The sequence below is a fragment of the Uranotaenia lowii genome, chromosome 2, assembly GCF_029784155.1.
Source record: "Uranotaenia lowii strain MFRU-FL chromosome 2, ASM2978415v1, whole genome shotgun sequence".
NCBI lineage: Eukaryota > Metazoa > Arthropoda > Insecta > Diptera > Culicidae > Uranotaenia > Uranotaenia lowii.
The window spans coordinates 1,261,882-1,281,275 of NC_073692.1; the positions used below are offsets into that span (position 1 = coordinate 1,261,882).

The 19,394-nt window shown below is 37.7% G+C and overlaps 1 protein-coding gene across 1 annotated transcript in view; it reads right to left on the reverse strand.

The window, feature by feature from the left end:
* Positions 1-316: 316 nt before the first annotated feature.
* Positions 317-19,394, reverse strand: part of LOC129748801 (uncharacterized) — a 34,393-nt gene continuing 15,315 nt past the window's right edge. The window contains exons 2-3 of the mRNA XM_055743554.1: positions 11,675-11,948; positions 317-3,088 (exon numbers count right to left, since the gene is read on the reverse strand). Coding sequence (XP_055599529.1) covers positions 988-3,088; positions 11,675-11,946 — 2,373 coding nt within the window. The 5' untranslated portion in view covers positions 11,947-11,948 and the 3' untranslated portion in view covers positions 317-987. The remainder of the gene's footprint in view (positions 3,089-11,674; positions 11,949-19,394) is intronic.

The window sequence follows — 19,394 nt, forward strand, 5'->3', positions numbered from 1 at the left end:
AAAAAACTATCAAAAACCTTGTTTGATTGAATTAGTCCATTTTTTTATAAAAGGATAATTATAAAATGATAGGGATCATGATTATTTCAAACCATTTCAGTTGCAGCGCTTGATCAAACCTTCGACTTTGATGCCTATTGCAGAGTGTAGTTTCAGACTGAATGTTTTATTTACTCCGTCCTGTTTAATTTATTTATTTATCGATTTTAACTAGACTTAAGTTTAAAACGAATAGAATATCCCTACCCGTGATCTGATTGTTTATTTATACTTAAAATAAAGTTTTAATAAAAGCCAATATGAATTTTGTTTTTTATTTGTTTTATTTCTTCTTTGTCACATATCCAAAGCAAAAACACCAAATAGTCCCTCTCGCTTGGCGTCACTGCTCAGCACGCACCGCACGAGCGAGAGACTTGATCCCGTTTTTTTTTTCTTTTTCGTTCATTTCCCTAAAACAAGGTGCAAAAACTTTATTTATTTTCGTGGTGGGTGTGTAGAAGTAATTCTTCAAAGGGAAGGGTGCATCGAGCTGAAGGGGAAAATGCATAATCACACTCACTGCTGTTGTGGTTGTTTTTTTTTTCGAACCAACTACAGCGACGCTTAGAGACTTAGACCCACAAGAGTATCAAACAGTTTGATTTTTGTTTATTAATTAAGGTGCGTAAGATTATGTGTAGGTATTTGCTAATAAATACTCAGCTGCTGGATCAGGATCGAACTCCGCAAACGATACGAGATCAGGAGAAAATTCTCATTTAGGATTAGAGAGAAAGTTGTCGAAGATTTTTTTTTATCCGAAACAATCGTTTTGCTGAGATATGAATTTGGACCTACGGTGGGTAAAATGTTGGTTTTTTGTCTTTTGTTCATTTACCTTCAACGGAATTTAGCGAGAATTGAATCCTGAAAGTCATATCTGGAACGAAGTGATCCCTCAAAAAAGATAAACCAAAAAAAAAATTAAAACACTGGAACAGAAACTCATTGGTGGACAACAGTACGGTTAAAATGGTCCTCTACACGGGTTTGGACACCGTGCAGATATTTCTGGAACTGCGAGGTCACTCGCTGCAGCAGATCAATACCCATGACCAGCTTCAGTTCGACAGTATTACGCACCAGCTCGGACCAACTCACTGGACGTTCGGTGGTTGTTGTTGTTGTTGTGGTTGGATTGGAATCATTTTTTTCGGAATCCGAAGTTGAACTCTCATTCGAATCTGGACCAACGGTGGTTGGCGAAGCAGAGGTCTCGGAGATGTCGTACTTCAAATAGTCATCGTGGTCGATTTCGTTGGCCGAATCATTTTCCTCACTAACAACACTAATGATCTCACGTTTCCGACGACGAGGACCATGCTCAGGCACCGGTGCCGAAGTGATGATATCGAGCATCGAGTTGTCCGGGTATCCGCCTCCAATAACCGAACTATCCGGGTATACCCCAACAACGTACTGTGCGTGATGTTCTGGACTGTGTTCGGCAGTGTAAGCTGCTGGATTCGGCAGAAGTTCATGTTCGTTTTCCGATATATCTTCCATCATCATACTGGCGGAATCATTCGGTTCAGCACTGGTCAGTGGAGTAGCAGTCGTGGTTGAAGTTGTAAAAACAGTACTTTCCGGAGTTACATAGGATGTAGAGCTTGACTTGGGGAAGAAACTTGGTGGCGTATTGTAGAAGAACTCGTTATGCGACTTCGCTTGGACGTTTCTGTTGACTGCGGTGTACATCTCAGGGTTTCCTCCGTACACTGGTCGATTCCTGTAGTTGATCTGGGGATATTTGTTAGCCGAGTAACTTTGAGCGTGGTAATACTGATGACCTGTGCGAACCGGTTGGCTAATTCGTCGACGGATGTTGTTACGATAGTACGATCGATCGGGCATTCCTGCAATCAGTTTACCGAACACTTCTTCCTCGTTTTGACCATCGGGGCCAGCGTAGTCCTCAAAGTTTGAGTAGTATATGTCGTCCTTCCTGTTCGTTTCATCCGATCGTCTGAGGGCCGCCGTCAGTGGGGTTCCTAGGAAGTAAGAGGCCAATCCAGCCGTTATAACCAACCCAACCAATCCCATTCCAACGGTTGGCATCACTTCTCGCGACAGGTAGTTCATGATTTGAGAACCTGTTCCTGGCTTGTTCTTTGCCGGTGGTTTCTTTTCGTTCGGCTTGATCAATCCACTATCCTTGTCTTCCTTCTTCTTCTTGATGGCAGTCTTCTTCTTAGTAGCACCTGCAGCTCCTGCAACTGGTTTACGCGTCGGCTTCTTCTTTGGTGCTTTCGAGGGAGACCGATCTTGTGGCAGATCAAACATGGCGTCTTTAGGCTCCATGATCAGGAAGGTGGAAGTTTCAATCGCTCCGTCTTCGGGTGTCAGTTCTTCCGAGTTCACGGTCGATTGCTCCACGTCAGTGGAAGGAACCTCCGTAGTGGTGGTCGTGCTAGTCGTTGTTGTTGTCGCAACAGTTGTCAGAGGGAACGGCTTCTTTGCTTTCTTGGGGAAAAGATCAACCTTTTGTTCCTCGGGCTTCGGTTTACTAGCATCCTGAGAGGGAGCAACCTTGATACGAGTCATCAGTTTGTTGATCTTCTCCTTCTTTTCATCGGAAACGACTGGTGTCGGCCGGGTTGTAGCACGTTTCCGTGCAGTTGTAATTGGTTTACGAGCCTGGGTCGTTGCAGGACGTCTCGTGGTGGTAGTCGTGAAAGCACGCTTGGTGGTCGTTTCCAATTCTTTTTTCGGTTCGGTCGAAGTCATCATGTTGCTTCCACTCAACAGGACCCATGTCGATAGACCTTCCGTTGGTGTGGTCGTATGCGGTACACGAACCTGAACCCGTTCCGTGGCTTTGTTTAGCTCCTTGTGCAGCTCTTCCTCGGAAATGGGCTCGGCTACGCCCGTATGTGTCAGGTTTTCCTCGAACGCTGTGGGCCGTTCGTTGGCTTTGCCCTCATTTCCGTGTCCAATTCCCCGATGCAGTCCTGCACTGGTCAAAATCTTGGTACTCGTCGATACCACATATCCAGAGGTACCGATTTTAGTCTTCAGGACATTATCCGGTCGCTTGAACAGTGGGCTGCAATTAAATACACAGTTAAATACGATAATTTTTAGTTTTTCTTAAACAATAAGGCAAGCGAACCATGAGAACAACGGCTTTAAAAGTTTTTTAAGTACCATTCAAACGAAGTGTTTTGAAAATTATTGCTTTTTGTCATTTTTTTTTCTTTGATGTAGATTAAGTTGTATTGTAATTTTTGTTTTTTTCTTGTCATTTTTGACGTTTTTGTCATTTTTTTCCATTGTTTCCGTTGTTTCCATTCCTGTCATTTTTGTCATTTTTGTCATTTTTGTCATTTTTGTCATTTTTGTCATTTTTGTCATTTTTGTCATTTTTGTCATTTTTGTCATTTTTGTCATTTTTGTCATTTTTGTCATTTTTGTCATTTTTGTCATTTTTGTCATTTTTGTCATTTTTGTCATTTTTGTCATTTTTGTCATTTTTGCCAATTTTGTCATTTTTGTCATTTTCATATTATTTATCATTTTTGTCATTTTCATAATTTTTGTCATTTTTGCCAATTTTGTCATTTTTGACATTTTGGTCATTTTTGCCGTTTTTTCCGTTTTTGTCATTTTCTTAATTTTCGTAATTTTCGTCATCTTTATAATTTTTGTCATTTTTGTCATTTCTGTCATTTTTGTCATTTTTGTCATTTCTGTCTTTTTGCCATTTTTTTGTCATTTTTTGTCATTTTTTGTCATTTTTGTCATTTTTGTCATTTTTGTCATTTTTGTCATTTTTGTCATTTTTGTCATTTTTGTCATTTTTGTCATTTTTGTCATTTTTGTCATTTTTGTCATTTTTGTCATTTTTGTCATTTTTGTCATTTTTGTCATTTTTGTCATTTTTGTCATTTTTGTCATTTTTGTCATTTTTGTCATTTTTGTCATTTTTGTCATTTTTGTTATTTTTGTCATTTTTGTCATTTTTGTCATTTTTGTCATTTTTGTCATTTTTGTCATTTTTGTCATTTTTGTCATTTTTGTCATTTTTGTCATTTTTGTCATTTTTGTCATTTTTGTCATTTTTGCCATTTTTGTCATTTTTGTCATTTTCGTCATTTTTGTCATTTTTGTCATTTTTGTCATTTTTGTCATTTTTGTCATTTTTGTCATTTTTGTCATTTTTGTCATTTTTGTCATTTTTGTCATTTTTGTCATTTTTGTCATTTTTGTCATTTTTGTCATTTTTGTCATTTTTGTCATTTTTGTCATTTTTGTCATTTTTGTCATTTTTGTCATTTTTGTCATTTTTGTCATTTTTGTCATTTTTGTCATTTTTGTCATTTTTGTCATTTTTGTCATTTTTGTCATTTTTGTCATTTTTGTCATTTTTGTCATTTTTGTCATTTTTGTCATTTTTGTCATTTTTGTCATTTTTGTCATTTTTGTTATTTTTGGCATTTTTGTTATTTTTGTTATTTTTATATTTTCTGTCATTTTTGTCATTTTTGACATTTTTATTATTTTTGCCTATTTTATCATTTTTGTCAAGTTTGACATTTTTATTTTATCTTTTTTCATCATCGGTTCACTTGTATTATTTCGTTCGTTTTGGTCATTTTTTGCAAAGTTAGTCATTTTGGTAAATTCAGTAATTATTTTCAAATTAGTCTATTTTGGATGGTTATTTTGGTCATTTCGGTTGGCACTTTAATCCAATGTTGAAAATTTCGAACTTTTACGGTTTCTCATGGTTCACAGTGAAGCTTCAAAAAGGTTGTAAAAAATCCTCAAAGACATTGTCAGTAGGTTTCTGTAGCATTAGGTCTTCCTTCGATGGATAGAATGATAGGCAGAATCACCAGGATCATGCAAATAAATAGAGAAGGGAAACATTTGGTAAAAAGGGAATTTGATAGAACAGCAGCACGACACATACTGCGCAGGAGAGGGAAGCGAACATGCAAACTACAACGGTACCTGTGGAAAGAATGGAAATGTTAAATGGGTTTGAAAATGTTTATTTCTAAGTAGGTATCTAAGACTCTCGCGATTGAGACAGGAAATAACAGCCCCTTCGATGGACAGTTAGTAGTTGGAAGCAGATTGATTTATTTCTTTGTTAAAATACTTTACATGCTACAGCTATTTTGTTATTTTATTCTAATACAGCTTAATTTATCGATAATAAGAGAGTAGGAAGATTCTAAGCGATCTTAGTAACCATTGTCTTAACTATAGGTTCTACATGTAGTGAAATCTTTAGAGTTACTTCATATGAATGGCCTCCTATGTTGTGTGTTTTGTTTTTGTTTTTTTATTAATATATATCATTTTAGATGATTGTGTGTGTGGTTTTGTTCATGCGTGTGCGAGTATAAATGTTCGATGAAAGTGTAAGGCCTACTTGATTGGATGAATAAACATGACAATAGGGAGCAGACAGATTCTGTTTGAACAATATTTCATAGATCATCTAACTTTCTATTTTACCACCGCTTTCAAAGTATACCCTTGAGCAGTGTTCATCCCATTTTCCATAATGATTAAAATTATTATTGTAAAAGTTTACCCCGCTTTCGGTCAATAACCGCGCAATAAGTCAGTCAGTTAGTCGGGCGGCTGGCTGTCGGCAAGATCTAGACCTACCCAACTAATTAAAAAGTCTTCACCCGAACAATGGGTAAATAGTGTTAATTCCCACCATATCTTTTTCTGTAGATCCCGGTTGGGTTTACTTTTTATGCAGTGGAACCCGATCTTTAGGCTGCAATTTTCATCTCCGACCATGCGCGGCACGATCAAGTCAAGTAGAGGGAAATTTTCGCGCTTCTTGTGCATTAATAAATAACTCCATATCTGATCTCTATTGTCTATGTTGGCTTAATTCTTTTATGCACGACCATTCTGTATCTCAGCTAAGAGTGTGAGAGAGCTAGAAAATGAGAGAGAGCATTTATATAAAGTAAAAGGAAGTTATGATGATTGGTCCAGATTTGATACGGAATATCTTTCTTTCCTGTGCAGTTTTCTTCTATTCAAACAATGAACTTACGATCTTACTACGATAAAACAACAAATTTTACAGATGAAGAGTTAATAAAGCGCATGCATTTGATGGGACTAATGATTATTAAAAGATAGCACTGCAGCTGAGCTACACTAAGTAGGCGTTGGAAAAGAACAAGAGGTTATTCATTCATTCATTCCGCATTTTCGATGGTACGCTAAAATAAATATGTCTACTTTCTACTACAATTACTACTGCTACCGGAGAAAATCTACCGGGGTCATCATCAGTTCCTGAGTATGTCATTTTACTTCTTATAATTATTTTTTCTTCAGTTCACTTCCATCGTTTCCGTCTGCATTTTTTTTTGTTAGTTTGGATTTTTCTAATCATCTTGCACGCCTAAATTATCATTGGAGTGAGTGCTTCTGCCTGGTCTTGTCGTTTTGCTACTTAAAGACTTGTGGGTCTGTTCATCATAATTGTCTCGTTTTGGGGGTTTTCTATGCGTTAAGCTCATCTTGATTGGCACTTGAAGGTATGTAAAAATAGTTTGGCGAAAGTTTTTCTTCTCATTGCTCGTGGCTGTTTTTTTTGCTGTGCTTCCTCTTGAACAATTAGCCGACTTTTTGGAATGGAATACTTTGCGGTCATTAAACGGTCAGCAGCTGCCGGCCTCTTCAATGGGCTTATCCATAAATCACACGGAAGTCATTATCCATCCGAATTTGGGTGACATGGGCTGTTTTTGGGGTTAATTTTCTGCTTACGAAAATTTGCCCATAACGGAAATGGTTTCAAATCACAATGTTAACTCCATGGAATTTTTGTTCCGCATGGTGATCAAAATAATATATAATTTTTTAATTTATCTGGGCTCACAAGACTGAAAATGATCAAATTAGAAACTTTTTCCTTTATCATTTCTAAGAGCAAGTTCACTGGTTTTGGGAAAAAATGGTAGAAATTTTGTCACTTTTAGCATATTTTGAAAATTTCTCCATGCAAAAACATTTTCAAGATCTGTGGCCTTCAAGTTTTTTAACAACACGTGTTGTAGTTTCGCATGCTGTGATGCAAAAATAGCAATATTTCTATCACAAACGGCTGAAATAGAAACAGTGCTGTAAAAAATACAACGCACAAAGATCTTGAAAACATTTTTGCATGGTAGAATTTTCAAAATGTCAAAATTTCTACCACTTTTTTCCAACACTAGTGAACTTGCTCTAAAGAAGTTGTCAATATTTATGAAGCAACAGAAAAGCATGCTTTGACTTGTTGACGACGGTCGCGTTGAATTTTGAATGCAGTTTGCAGAGAACTTGAAAATGTTTTCCAGAACATAAACAAATTTTCACGAGACACAACGTGAAAATTTGTTTATGTTCTGGAAAACATTTTCAAGTTCTCTGCAAACTGCATTCAAAATTCGTTCAAAAAGTGTTTGTCATAAGATGGAAAAAAATTGAAGTTTAATCAGTCGACGCAATATTCTTCTCTACTCTCTACATACTACATTTGGTTTTTTTTCAGTTTTGTCAAATAGAAAAATGGAGATGAAATTTTTCCGGAGGATCAATTCTATGAGACGTCCTCACTACACTTCCGGCTGGCAATGGTATTTGGTAAGATAATGTCATGTTAACATTTATCCTGAAATACGAAAACTTCGAGCAACAGTTCAGTTTACCAAAAGTGCATTTTGAAATAATGGCAGTTTTGAAGTGATTTTGTGATGGAATTTTGTGATAATAAGCAGGCCTTAAAACCAAAACCGAAACTTTTAAAATCAATTGTTTAAAGATTGTTTGTAAAAAAGCAAAAAGCATGTTGGTGGAAGCAAAAAACAATTACCGCCGCTGAGGGATTTCATGTTCTGTTGGCCTGCGTGTTTTCTTTAAAATCTAACGGGTGTTAAATAAAAAATGAGAATGTTTTCAATACCTTTCAGTAACTCAAATAAAGGGCGTAAAACTTTCTTTCTCCAAGAAAATTGCTCTTTGGGCTCCCTAGAAACAGGCGTATTTGGTTTTGCTAGTTTGAATTTAGTCAAAGCAAAGATGGCGTCGAAACAGCACGTGCTCCGCGAACGCATTGTACGGTTCTACGAAACGCATTTTCAGCAAGGAAAAAAGTTCACGGTGGCACATTTTAAGGAAGAAAATGTAACTGTCAGTACGGTATATCGTATCCTGGGTTCCCTGAACGTAGAGCGGAAGGTCGGAAGTGGTCATCCGGTGACGATAATATCGAAGCAGAGGAAGACATCGTTAAAGAAGCTGTTTGACAACAAGGACGCAACCAGCCTGCGTGACGCCGGTCGGAAATATGGCTGCTCCCACGTATTGATCCATCGTACCCTCAAGATGGAAGGAATCGTCTGCAGGAAAAAGACGAGGTCGCCGGAGTACACGGAGGAGCAGATTGAGACGGTTAAATCACAAGTCGTCTTCCCATTACGCCAAGAAGACGCTGGCGTACCTTGAGGAGAAAAAGATACCGTTCGTGCCGAAAGATCGTAACCCAACAAACTTGCCCCAGTGCCTCACTCAGTGCCCTAGTGTCTAAAAACAATTGGAGGGCCAATGACACGAAGTAACTGACTACAAGAATCCGGAATTGTATCCGGAAAATGGCCGTAAGTGCCGTACAACGTTCTTGTGAGAGCATCGCGACAAAGTTGCGTCGAACATCAGACCACGGCCCTTACTCAACATTCACTGACATTTTTTTGTAGAAAATACATAATGTTATTAATAAAAAATACTGAAATCGATGAAAAAAAATAACAATTTTTTTATATGTGACTGAAGAAATTCTCATTTTTTATTTAAGACCCGTTACTAAAAGAAACAAAAACAGGACAAGTGTCCTTCGATAGAGATGGAATTGTCACAATCATTGTCTGATAAGTTAACATTTATATATTATACGTGCCATGTAGGATTTCCTATATTCACCCTTCCAATTCCCATCTCTAACAGTTTTACTTTAGTTTTCAGCTCCCAATGAGTTCTTGAAAAAAAGACAGTTGACATATATGTGCATTGACTGTAGATTTTCTTTTGGGCATCTCGAGTCGGTTTTGATTATTAGTTGTATCTCGTGTAGCTGCCAATACAAGATGTGGGAAATTTTAACTTCATTTGTGCTCACATGTGTAGTTTTATATCTGTACTAAATCAAGTCCGGAAGCTATCGGAGTGGTCCAAAATTTGTAAATTTGGGGACATCTCGGATGACATTTGAGCCCAGGTCAGGAGCCAAGTTCAATTTGCTGCGCCTGCTGACGTCAGTTTGTCTGAAATTTATGATTCAAGTCTTGGGAATTTTCTGGAATAGTGTTGGAAAATATAATTTAATCCCGAAATTTTAACAAAAAACTGATTTTCTGACTCCGCAATTCAAATATTGATAACTGTCGGATCAATAAGTGTTTATTATAGTGAAACTTGATTATAAGAAAATTCCTAAACACAAGCAACATATGTACTGCTTTGTAGATAATGTTCCTGATCAATAACAGCGCACTGAGCGCATCGTATTGGTATTATAAACATGGTTAAGCTTTTACTGTCCGGAAACGGTCCAGCTCATCAAAGCACTTCCGAAACGCGAACGAAGCGTGTAATTTATATTAGCGATAAGTATCTACTTAATTTATGGTCCATGTATTTAGAGGTTGGTTCAAGCAAATTATGATTTTTTTTATGTTTTTGTCAGAATTTATTTCTGATGCTTCCATTAATGTCTTTCAGCTTTTATTTGATTTAAAATTATTCTAAAATTCACCCATCATATTGTGTCTTTTAAATATGAAAAAAACTCATACTTAAATATTTTCGACATGCGTTAAAAACACGTTAAAATATGTACCATTAAATTAAACAAAAAAAACTGGCCTTCGATTACTTGTTTTTCATTTTAACGAGGAACTCTTTGAACTAAATCCCCCTCGAACAATTCTACCGACTTTGCTGAGTTTTCTTGTGAGCTCGGTATGGATTAAGGTTACTGTGACTTGGCTTACCCTTCGCCAGACTTCGATAATCCTCGTGGAACCCAAGGTTGGACCACATGTTACTGAAATCGAACCAACCGGGATTGTTCTGATGATTCTGGTGGTAGGTCGTCACCGGTGGCCGCTTGACTGGCCTCCGATATCGATGGACAACTACGGGCCGCTTGACCACCACCGGTTGTTTTTTAACAACGAGCGTACTGTAGTTCTTGATAGTGGGAACATACTTAGAATAAGCGTACATCCCAAGACCTAAACTACCGAAGGCCAACGCAAGCACCGGGATTGCTGCCAGTCCAATGAAAATGATCTTCAACGGAGTCATCGCCGTAAAAGCTGCCATCATGCCGATCATGGCATTGGCAGCATCCGGTAACATAGCACTGAGCCCATCAGCACTGTGACTACTGAGTGGCTTGTGCTTGTTGGATGCGCCACCTGGTTTCGATTGCCCCGCCGGACCTGCTATATTGTTCATCAGATTCCCCAATGGGGAAGTGAAGAACGAAGCAATTGGACCGGGAGCAACAGGCGGAATTATAGGCGGTATGGACAAAGGTTCAGCTGGAGCTGCAAAGAGTACACCATCGTTGGCGACAATGGGTGCATCTGCTGCTGAAACTGGCAACACTGGTGGTACCACTGGAGGAACCACCGGAGGAGGAACGGCACTGTTTTTGGTAATTGTATCTGCATCGATTCGATTGATCGTTACCACAACGTCATTACAGGCCTCTTTTCCGTTCACTGTTACTCTTACCGAACAAAGTGGATCAGAATCATCAATAGGAACGTCCTTCAGGGCCCCACTCGGATCCGAGTACGGGTCCTGAGGTTGATCTTCCTCGTACTGATCTGCCTGTGGATTCCATCCGGATGGCTCTAAATTGTCAACTTCACTCCAATAGACAGCATCCGGACGATCTGGATCGTTCTGTTTCTCTGGCTTTTTAACTTGGGTTTTATCTTTCTTATGAACCACTAATTTTGGGGGCTCTGGCTCCTGCTGATAACCATCGTCATAAAGTGGTTCGTCCATTTCGTAAGGATCTTTATCTAGCTCATTCGTCCCGTAAGTTTCCTCGACAGGATCATCAATCTCGTAGGCATCCTTCACTGGCTCAACGGGAGGATAATTGTCACTCAAAATTGGCTGCTGACCACCAAAATTCTCACTGTAAACCGGCTTAGTAGAAACTATAATCACCGGAATAGGAGTGGCTGTAGGTAATGTATAAAAGGTGGACGACCCCAATCCATCTCCTAAACTCGGTCTAAAAATACCACTCTGTTCGCCCAAATCCACATTGAATGCATCCTGAGTTTTGTCCGACCACTTGGTTATAATTTTGTGTATGATCGGTTTCTTTCGCACATTTACATACGGATATTGTTGGCTCAAAACGTCGCCCCCCAATGTTGTGTCCCACTTGGCACTGGCCATCAGCTCCGGTACCGAAGATACTGACCGCAAAGTATTTGGCTCTTCAGCGAGGGAAGAAAAAAAATCAAAACTATTGTCGTTTCCCTGTCTAAAGTTTGCCAAGCTCTTAATGATAAAGTTTTCTATAATATTTTCACTGAAAGAAGGCGAATTTGTCTCTTCGAGTGGTTTTATGTACCTGCTATTGTGATCCTGTGATTTAAGACCTTCAGCGGATGGAGCTGGAGTCGTCACTTGCGTCACCGGCACCGGAACCGACGATGATGATGAGGATGGGACATTCGTCCCACTTGCCGGTTGTTCCTTTTCCGTCGGTATCGCATTAGTAGTCGAGATCAGTTCTTCCGTCACCTCTAGGGGGTTGCGCTGGTAGATCGGTTCCACATTTGGGCGACCCAAACTTGGACCTACCAGCAAGCAGCTCAAAAGCAAAATCACGCCGCGGTTCATTGCTGAAAAAAGGAGAAACGGTAAAACATATTTGAGAGATATTTTTGGTTGAATTTATCGTGATCAGAATAAATAAATAAGTCAAATCCAAAGTTCACATATTCTGTGTAAGGTATCTTTTTCAGATGCCTTTGGTCAACTTGATAAATTCTGGAAATTGTTTCTATTCTTCACTAGCTAAATTCCTCACTTTAACATCTACGAATTTAAATAAAGCGCGTTTGTCGGAAAATTCCATGCCTACTGTTGCATTCGTATGATGTTCAATTGTTTTCGATTTATAAGAAAATGGCTCTCATTTAAAGGATTTTGTGAAAAATAGTAAATGTGACTGTGCAAAAAGAAGGCAATTTGTTTTGCCATCGATTCAAGATCGATCACTGATTAAATATATATAACAGTACTAAGAGCTTTCTCGTTCCACTTGATTGGGTCCGGCATTTAGAAGGCAGCATCTCCAGTCAAGATGCTAAATCGTTTCTGACCCATTTATCAAGCCCGGTTATGCCTGATGAGTGGCTGGTTATTCACACCTCTCGTGTGCGCTCGCATGAATGACGCCGCTTGGCTGCCCACGAAGTGGTGTACATTCATACCTCGTACGATCGTAAACAAACCGTAAATGCTGCAACAGGTCAATCCACATGCTTAGGTACCTATCCATTGTTACTACAGTTGGCCTCTAGGGTCCTACAAGTGTCGGAACTAATTGGGCTTTCTTCTCAGATTAACTTGCCTCATCAGAAGATATACAAATCTCATGAAGAAATGCTTTTTTTACTACTGTCGAAGTAGGTAAGGGAAAAGCCCGCCAGCTGATGGCGAAGTGACCTACATCGGTTCATCTGAACTCGGATCACCATCTCCCAGATGGGGCCACTTAGCCCAGCATAAGTACCAACTAATAAACCCAAACGGTGAGTCACGTTTTTTTTTCCATACCCATAAGAAACAGTTCGAATACCGTCATTTCATCTCACAGACAATTTCAGTTGAAGAAATTATGCTGCGGAATTTATCGATGGAATTTGGATTTCTGATTTCAACAACTTTTAATCGTGAACTTATCGTGAACATGGCGGTGGCACCAATTTTTAAAATGCAAATGCAAGCATAAAGCAAGTCAAGATAATACCAATAATACCTTCTTACTAATAAAGTTGCTGAGATGCTTCTGCAACAATTTTAAGCCTATAAGGGATAAGTAGGCTTTCGTTTTGTTGTTGGAACAATACTTGTGATGGTTTTGACCCTTTAATTTCAATGTTTGGAGAAGCAGGCGCTGACTCAAATAAAAGGCACGTGTTTAGTTTTTCTTGAAAAGTTTGTGAACTTTCCAATTAATCAGTGCGTTTGGGTGAAAAATTTTCAATGCCAAAGTTGATCAAACTGGTGAGAAGACTGCTGCTGATTGGGAATTCAAAGATTCTAAAGTTACAAAAAAAAACTCCATTAAGAAATCGGACTCAAATAAGGTGAATAACTCTGTTCAAAATCGCCTGGCTTTTTTCTTAATTTTGTGTCAAATATCCGGGCAAGTGCGGGTAATACCGGGCAATCTGGCACGATTATCTTAGCATCACCATAACAAACTAAAGCGTTTTTTGAGCACGTTCTAGCGATGTTAAAATTTTCGATTGAAGAAAATATTGTTGCTTTCAAAAGATGAATCCTAGCAAAATACCTTGAATGTAAAACTTAAGGAAAAAGTCAAATTCTGGATAAAATAGAGCAGGACTAACGAGCGAAAAAAAGAATACTATCAGTCAAACAATGAATGAATGGATGAGTTAAAATGAGCAAATTTGGTAGATGATCAAAAACGGCTGTTTAGTAATATAAAAAAATTCTTCAATTTCGGATTTAAAATTACTCTGACTTGATTGAGCTGTGGTCCTATTCTATTGTCCGACACTGTACATATGGTGATTTTTTTTTATTACCTGACGGGTTTGCGCCGGGGGTCTTCAGATTTTCCCCAAAATTGAAAATTTGGTTCATTTTTGCGACTTAAAAACACATGTATTTTTTCAGATTTCTAACATTTTTATTTTTTGAGTTAACTTCGGTTAAATTTTTTTGTAAATAAAAAATAACCATTTTTCAAAGCTACAAAACTCTGTTATTTTGCTACGGAAATTATAAAATAGCACATCAAAATGCATTGAAATTTTATCAGCTTTCCAAATAAAATAGTTAAAAAAAATTAAATAATTACCTTCAACATGAAAAGTTGTAAATAAACTTTAAATGGCGTCTTAAAGTACCGTCTGCACCACCGAATATTTTGCAAAAAAATACTATTGTATAGCTCGATTCATGATGCAACTTTCATCTGAAGACACCAAAGTGGGCCATTAACACCTTGAAGAGCTATGAAAGAAATAATGACAATAAATCTCTTTTTTTGCGACGAGAACAAACAATGGTCGAACAACTGCACTCACGTATGGAGGTAGCGCGCACTTCTAACAACATGGAAACAAAAGAACTTACCAAAGCAGGTCAAATACACTACTTTTTCGTGCTTTGTAGAGTGTTTGCGGCATAACTGGCTTTAAATTTTAACCAAAATTCTTAGTATCGTATTGTTAATGTGATATAACAAATAATGGGAATGTTGCTTTTACAACCTGGTTATATGGTATATAACTTATTTACTTTTCGATCAAAGATCATTGTGAAGCATAATCAATGCCAATAGTAGAAGGTTCAGTCCCTGTGGGATATCTCCATGGCCAACTGGCAGCTGCTTTGGGACAGCTCAGAAAGAGAAAGATGGATCCGTCGTTTGATCCCAAATATCAACCTGAAGCCGTTGAGACGACAAAGAGAGTTGCCGGTAGTTTCAAGCGAAACCCTAACCTCTCTCTCCGAGATGCCGCAAATAAGCTGGGTGTATCGTCTACAACCGTGCATCGAACCAAAAAATCTATCGACTATCGACTTACAAGAAGGTAGTGACTCCAAATCGCGATGATAAACAAAATACGACGGCCAAAGCGCGATCCCGGAGGCTGTACACGACGATGCTGACGAAGTTTGACTGCGTGGGAATGGATGACGAAACCTACGTCAAAGCCGACTACAAGCAGCTTCCGGGACAGGAGTTTTATAGCAAAAGGAAGGGGAAAGGTAGCAGATATTTTCAAGCACATGCAACTGTCAAAGTTCGCGAAGAAATATCTGGTTTGGCAAGCCATCTGTACCTGTGGCTTGAAAAGCAGCATTTTCATGGCTTTCGGGACTGTTGACCAAGAAATTTACGTGAAAGAATATTTGAATAAACGTCTGCTGCCTTTCCTGAAGAAACACGGTTGTTCCGTACTGTTTTGGCCGGATTTGGCATCTTGCCATTACGGTAAAAAGACCATGGAGTGGTACGCCGCCAACAACGTGCAGGTGGTTCCCAAGGACAAGAACCCTCCCAACACGCCAGAGCTCCGCCCAATTAAGAAATACTGGGCTATTGTCAAGCGGAACCTAAAGAAGACTAAAAAAACTCCCGAATACGAAAATATTTTAACAGAACAGTACCTGTTAAAACGATTAGAAACAGGGTAAAAAAACGTTTAGAAAATGATATCTGAAACCATAAAAAACATTGCACTTATCTTGGCGTTAAGTTATGTTACTGTTTAAAACTGTTAAAACTTCTATATGGAGACACTGTTCTGAGAACAGTTGCGATTACGTACCAAAACCACTAAAGAATAACGTATTTTTTGCATCGAACTGTTTTCGTTACAGTTTTTTTTAGTTCTCTTGTATATGAACATTTACAGTAATAGTTATAATACGATCCGATATTACGTTCTTCCAACGTAATGCGTACCCTGAACCGTAAGGGAATGCAGCACGCACACACAAGAGCAAGTTTCCTTTATTTGTGAAAACACTCATTTTTTAATTTTATATATCTTCATTTTATTCAATCCTATGATGTCTATAACAAAAGTTCCTCCACCAGAAGGTATTATTCCGGAAAAAAGGGCGGGACGCTGGCTTAGCCGCTACTCACTGCTGTATCCAAAAGAGTTCGGGAGATTGCTCCTTCCAGCGTGACCTTGCTCCACCAGCTCCTGTTTCTGAAAAAAAGAAAACCTTCGTTTATTTGATTCGAATATTAATCTAATGTTAATCGAATTTACCTGTTACGAACATCGCTAGTGCTCTTCTTCCGGTGTGTCCTGATAATATGTCCGTCCGTCGGACCACAATCGGTGAGAACTTGTTGCTGCTGGTATGCGGGAGTTGGACTTGGGGAACACGAAAATTTGTTTTTTGTTTTATTCTTTTTCTCGGTCAGTTGACAGCACTTGGCAGTGATGCGACTAGACAGATTTTTCAAAAATTGAACCATTATGAAATTAAAGAAGATTTATAGCTAGATAGAAAATAAAGATATAGAGCTCAGAGCAATGCGGTTTTTTTCTTCTCTCAGACAAATTTCGAGGACATAGAATTTAAATCACTGATTATTGAAAACTAATAAAAACGAAAGTAGAAATGATATTTCTCAAAAGTCGATAAGCAGCGTAGTACGCTGAGCGTACACAGATCCAGAAATTTTTAATTTTATCATTTTATTGCTTAACGATGAATAAAATAATACATGAAACGAGCGAAACCGATGTTTTACTTTAGTCGGTGAAAGGATTGAACAATAAATTTGTAAATGTAGTATGATTAATGAACAAAAGACAATTTGGTTAATGAATGCGATATGTTAAACTCAACTTAATGCTCATTGTAGACTGCGTGAGTATAATCAAGAATAGAATTTCAAAATATTATGTATATAGGCATCCTTAAGAAAAACTTTGAATTTTACCTAACATTACAAAATCATCAACTATTGCGCTGCTTGTTACCAACTTAATAATCTTAAATTAATTTAAGTCAATCCTTAATTAATTTTGATTAGTTTTATATACACTGCAGGGGCGCTTTTTTTTGTCGAAATGAGCTGGAGCGCAGCGTGTTTGCTCAGCTGTACTGCACACTTCATTACTTTAAACTATAGAGTCTAGAATTTTAGTCTCTTTAGGCAGATCAGTGCTAATTTTATCATTTAGCGACACACTCACCGCTTTTGTTATACTTTGAACATATAACTGCGACTGCCAAACATTGAACGGAATCCAACTTTCAATACAACAGACAATAGAAGTTATTTTCATAAATAAGTGCTGAGTTTTTCTAAACGTTGCATCTGGCACCTCTGATCCGGTAATTTTGACGTAAGTTTGGCAGAAGACACGGACGCTACGCGTTATGGTTCGAGAACAATTTAACGATAATTGATAAATTTGAAGTAAATCGTAATACCATTCATTAACCTTTTCAAATACCTTCACCTTCTAACATATACGATTATTTATCGTTCCTTACGTTGTCGACGAAAAGTTCAAAATAAGAGCTACGTTTACAAATACAATCACTATTTCTAGAGCCGTAAATGTATCGTATTGACTGTTTGAGATATAGTTTTTTGCTATGCGGGCTGCTAAGGGCGAGCTGCAGTTCAAGACAAACTGGCTTTCTGCGGCGAAGAAGATGGACAAGGTGGCTGTACAAAATCTGATGGCAGGGGTTAAGCGTAAGGCCCGGCAATTCGGATTTGGAAAAGCGGAAGCCTAACTGAATATTTTTCCTGAATTTTATACTAATTAAACTTGAAAAAGAAATTTAATTTGATTTTTTAAATAAACGATTTCACCGATTTACACGCGTTTTCCCTTGACCAAATTTTGACCGTATCACCCTTTATAGTCGATACTTTTGATCCGCCATGCAGTTGGCGGAAATCCATTGATAAATCTATTTGGTACAACCATGTTCGCTCAAAAGGCAAGTTTTCTGCCAATTGCCAAGTCCTTCACAAAAAATGTGGGTATATTTAACTTCTATGGGAAATTCCAGTAACGAGATATGGCTAATTATATATTCTAGAAAATAAGTGTTTTCATTCTCAAATATATATTGGCAACAATGTTGAGCTTTCAAAACAGCACTACTTTTATGAACCAAATTTTTATCAAATTTCAAGTGAGTTAAACTTTGCTAATTGTTGCATTTTACTACACTTAGGTAGCTTTCATAAAATTCGTGAATATTTTGGGAAAGAAAACATCAAATATTTACTTAATTTTTTTGTCATAGATTTCAATATCGCTTCCAACCATCTAAACTCTTGAAAGTATTAGAAGTACATACAAAACATTACAAACAAAAACAGGAAATTTCTCTAGTGTTTCCATTTTTTTTTCATTTTTAAAAAAGTAACTGACTCCTGATTCCAAATTTGCAAGATACTTCGGCTGACTTGAATCCACAATCCATTGTATATCAGTCTTCCGTTCGTTTGTTATCCTGTCTGAAGAAATTTACTTTCCGATCCGATCACAACACGGGGTCACTGCGACCCCAACACATTTTCACACCAAAAACACAGATTTCTAATACTAAGGACCATTTTCGAAACTCACAACCTCCCATTTCCCGGAGAAGCTTGTGAGATTACACTTCAGTTGCGCAAAAAAAAAGAAACAAACCACTTGCTCAAAGTAAATTGGATGAACCAATCCTCCCACAATAAGCCCGTTCAGATCACTTCCCCTGATTTAGTGTTTCACTTGACAACCGGCTACTCGTGGAACATTTTTCATCATAAAATCACTTTTTAAACATTCAATTTAGTAAAATTTTCACATACCCGAAAAAAAAACACGTGCGATGCCATTCAGACAACGCCTACTCCTCTTTCTTAAACAAATTTCATTTATCCATATTTTATTACTATCTATGCACTAGCTGAATTATATTTGGAATTAGTGGAACCGAAATTCAGAGATCACAACCGTTAATAGTGCTTAGGATCAGAAGAATGCCAGTGCTCTAAACTTTTTCAAAAACCACGCGTGACAGTTCTGAAGTTTCGAATATATTTTTCGTTTAAAATTCGGAGAAAAGGTGCGTAAATAATTATTTAATCAACTGTTTAAAGGTGCCAGTGCAAATCTTACTTTCCTATAAGAAGTGTCTTCTAAAAACTGATCATCCCATCAATTGAAAATTTCATCCTTGACTAAGAAATATTGTAGATTTTTACAGAATTTCAAGAATTTTCATATATTTTGTTATGGCTTTTTCCTGCTTAGGAGGAAGGGTGATTCTGGAAAAGAAAAATTAAACAGCTTCTTAATTTTGAACATTCGTTAAATTACAAATCAATATCTCAAAAATTGAATAATGATTCGTAGATCGATAGTTTAACTTTTTAATAACACCAATCGAACAAACTCTAATGATTGTGAAAAAACACCAAGGCCAATTTTTAAAAACATATGAAAATATGAATAAATAACTCGATAAGGTCTCGAATTGAAATTTCCTATCAGTGAACAGAAATTTTCGAAAACTGTTGCCTTTCAGTAAATCGACAA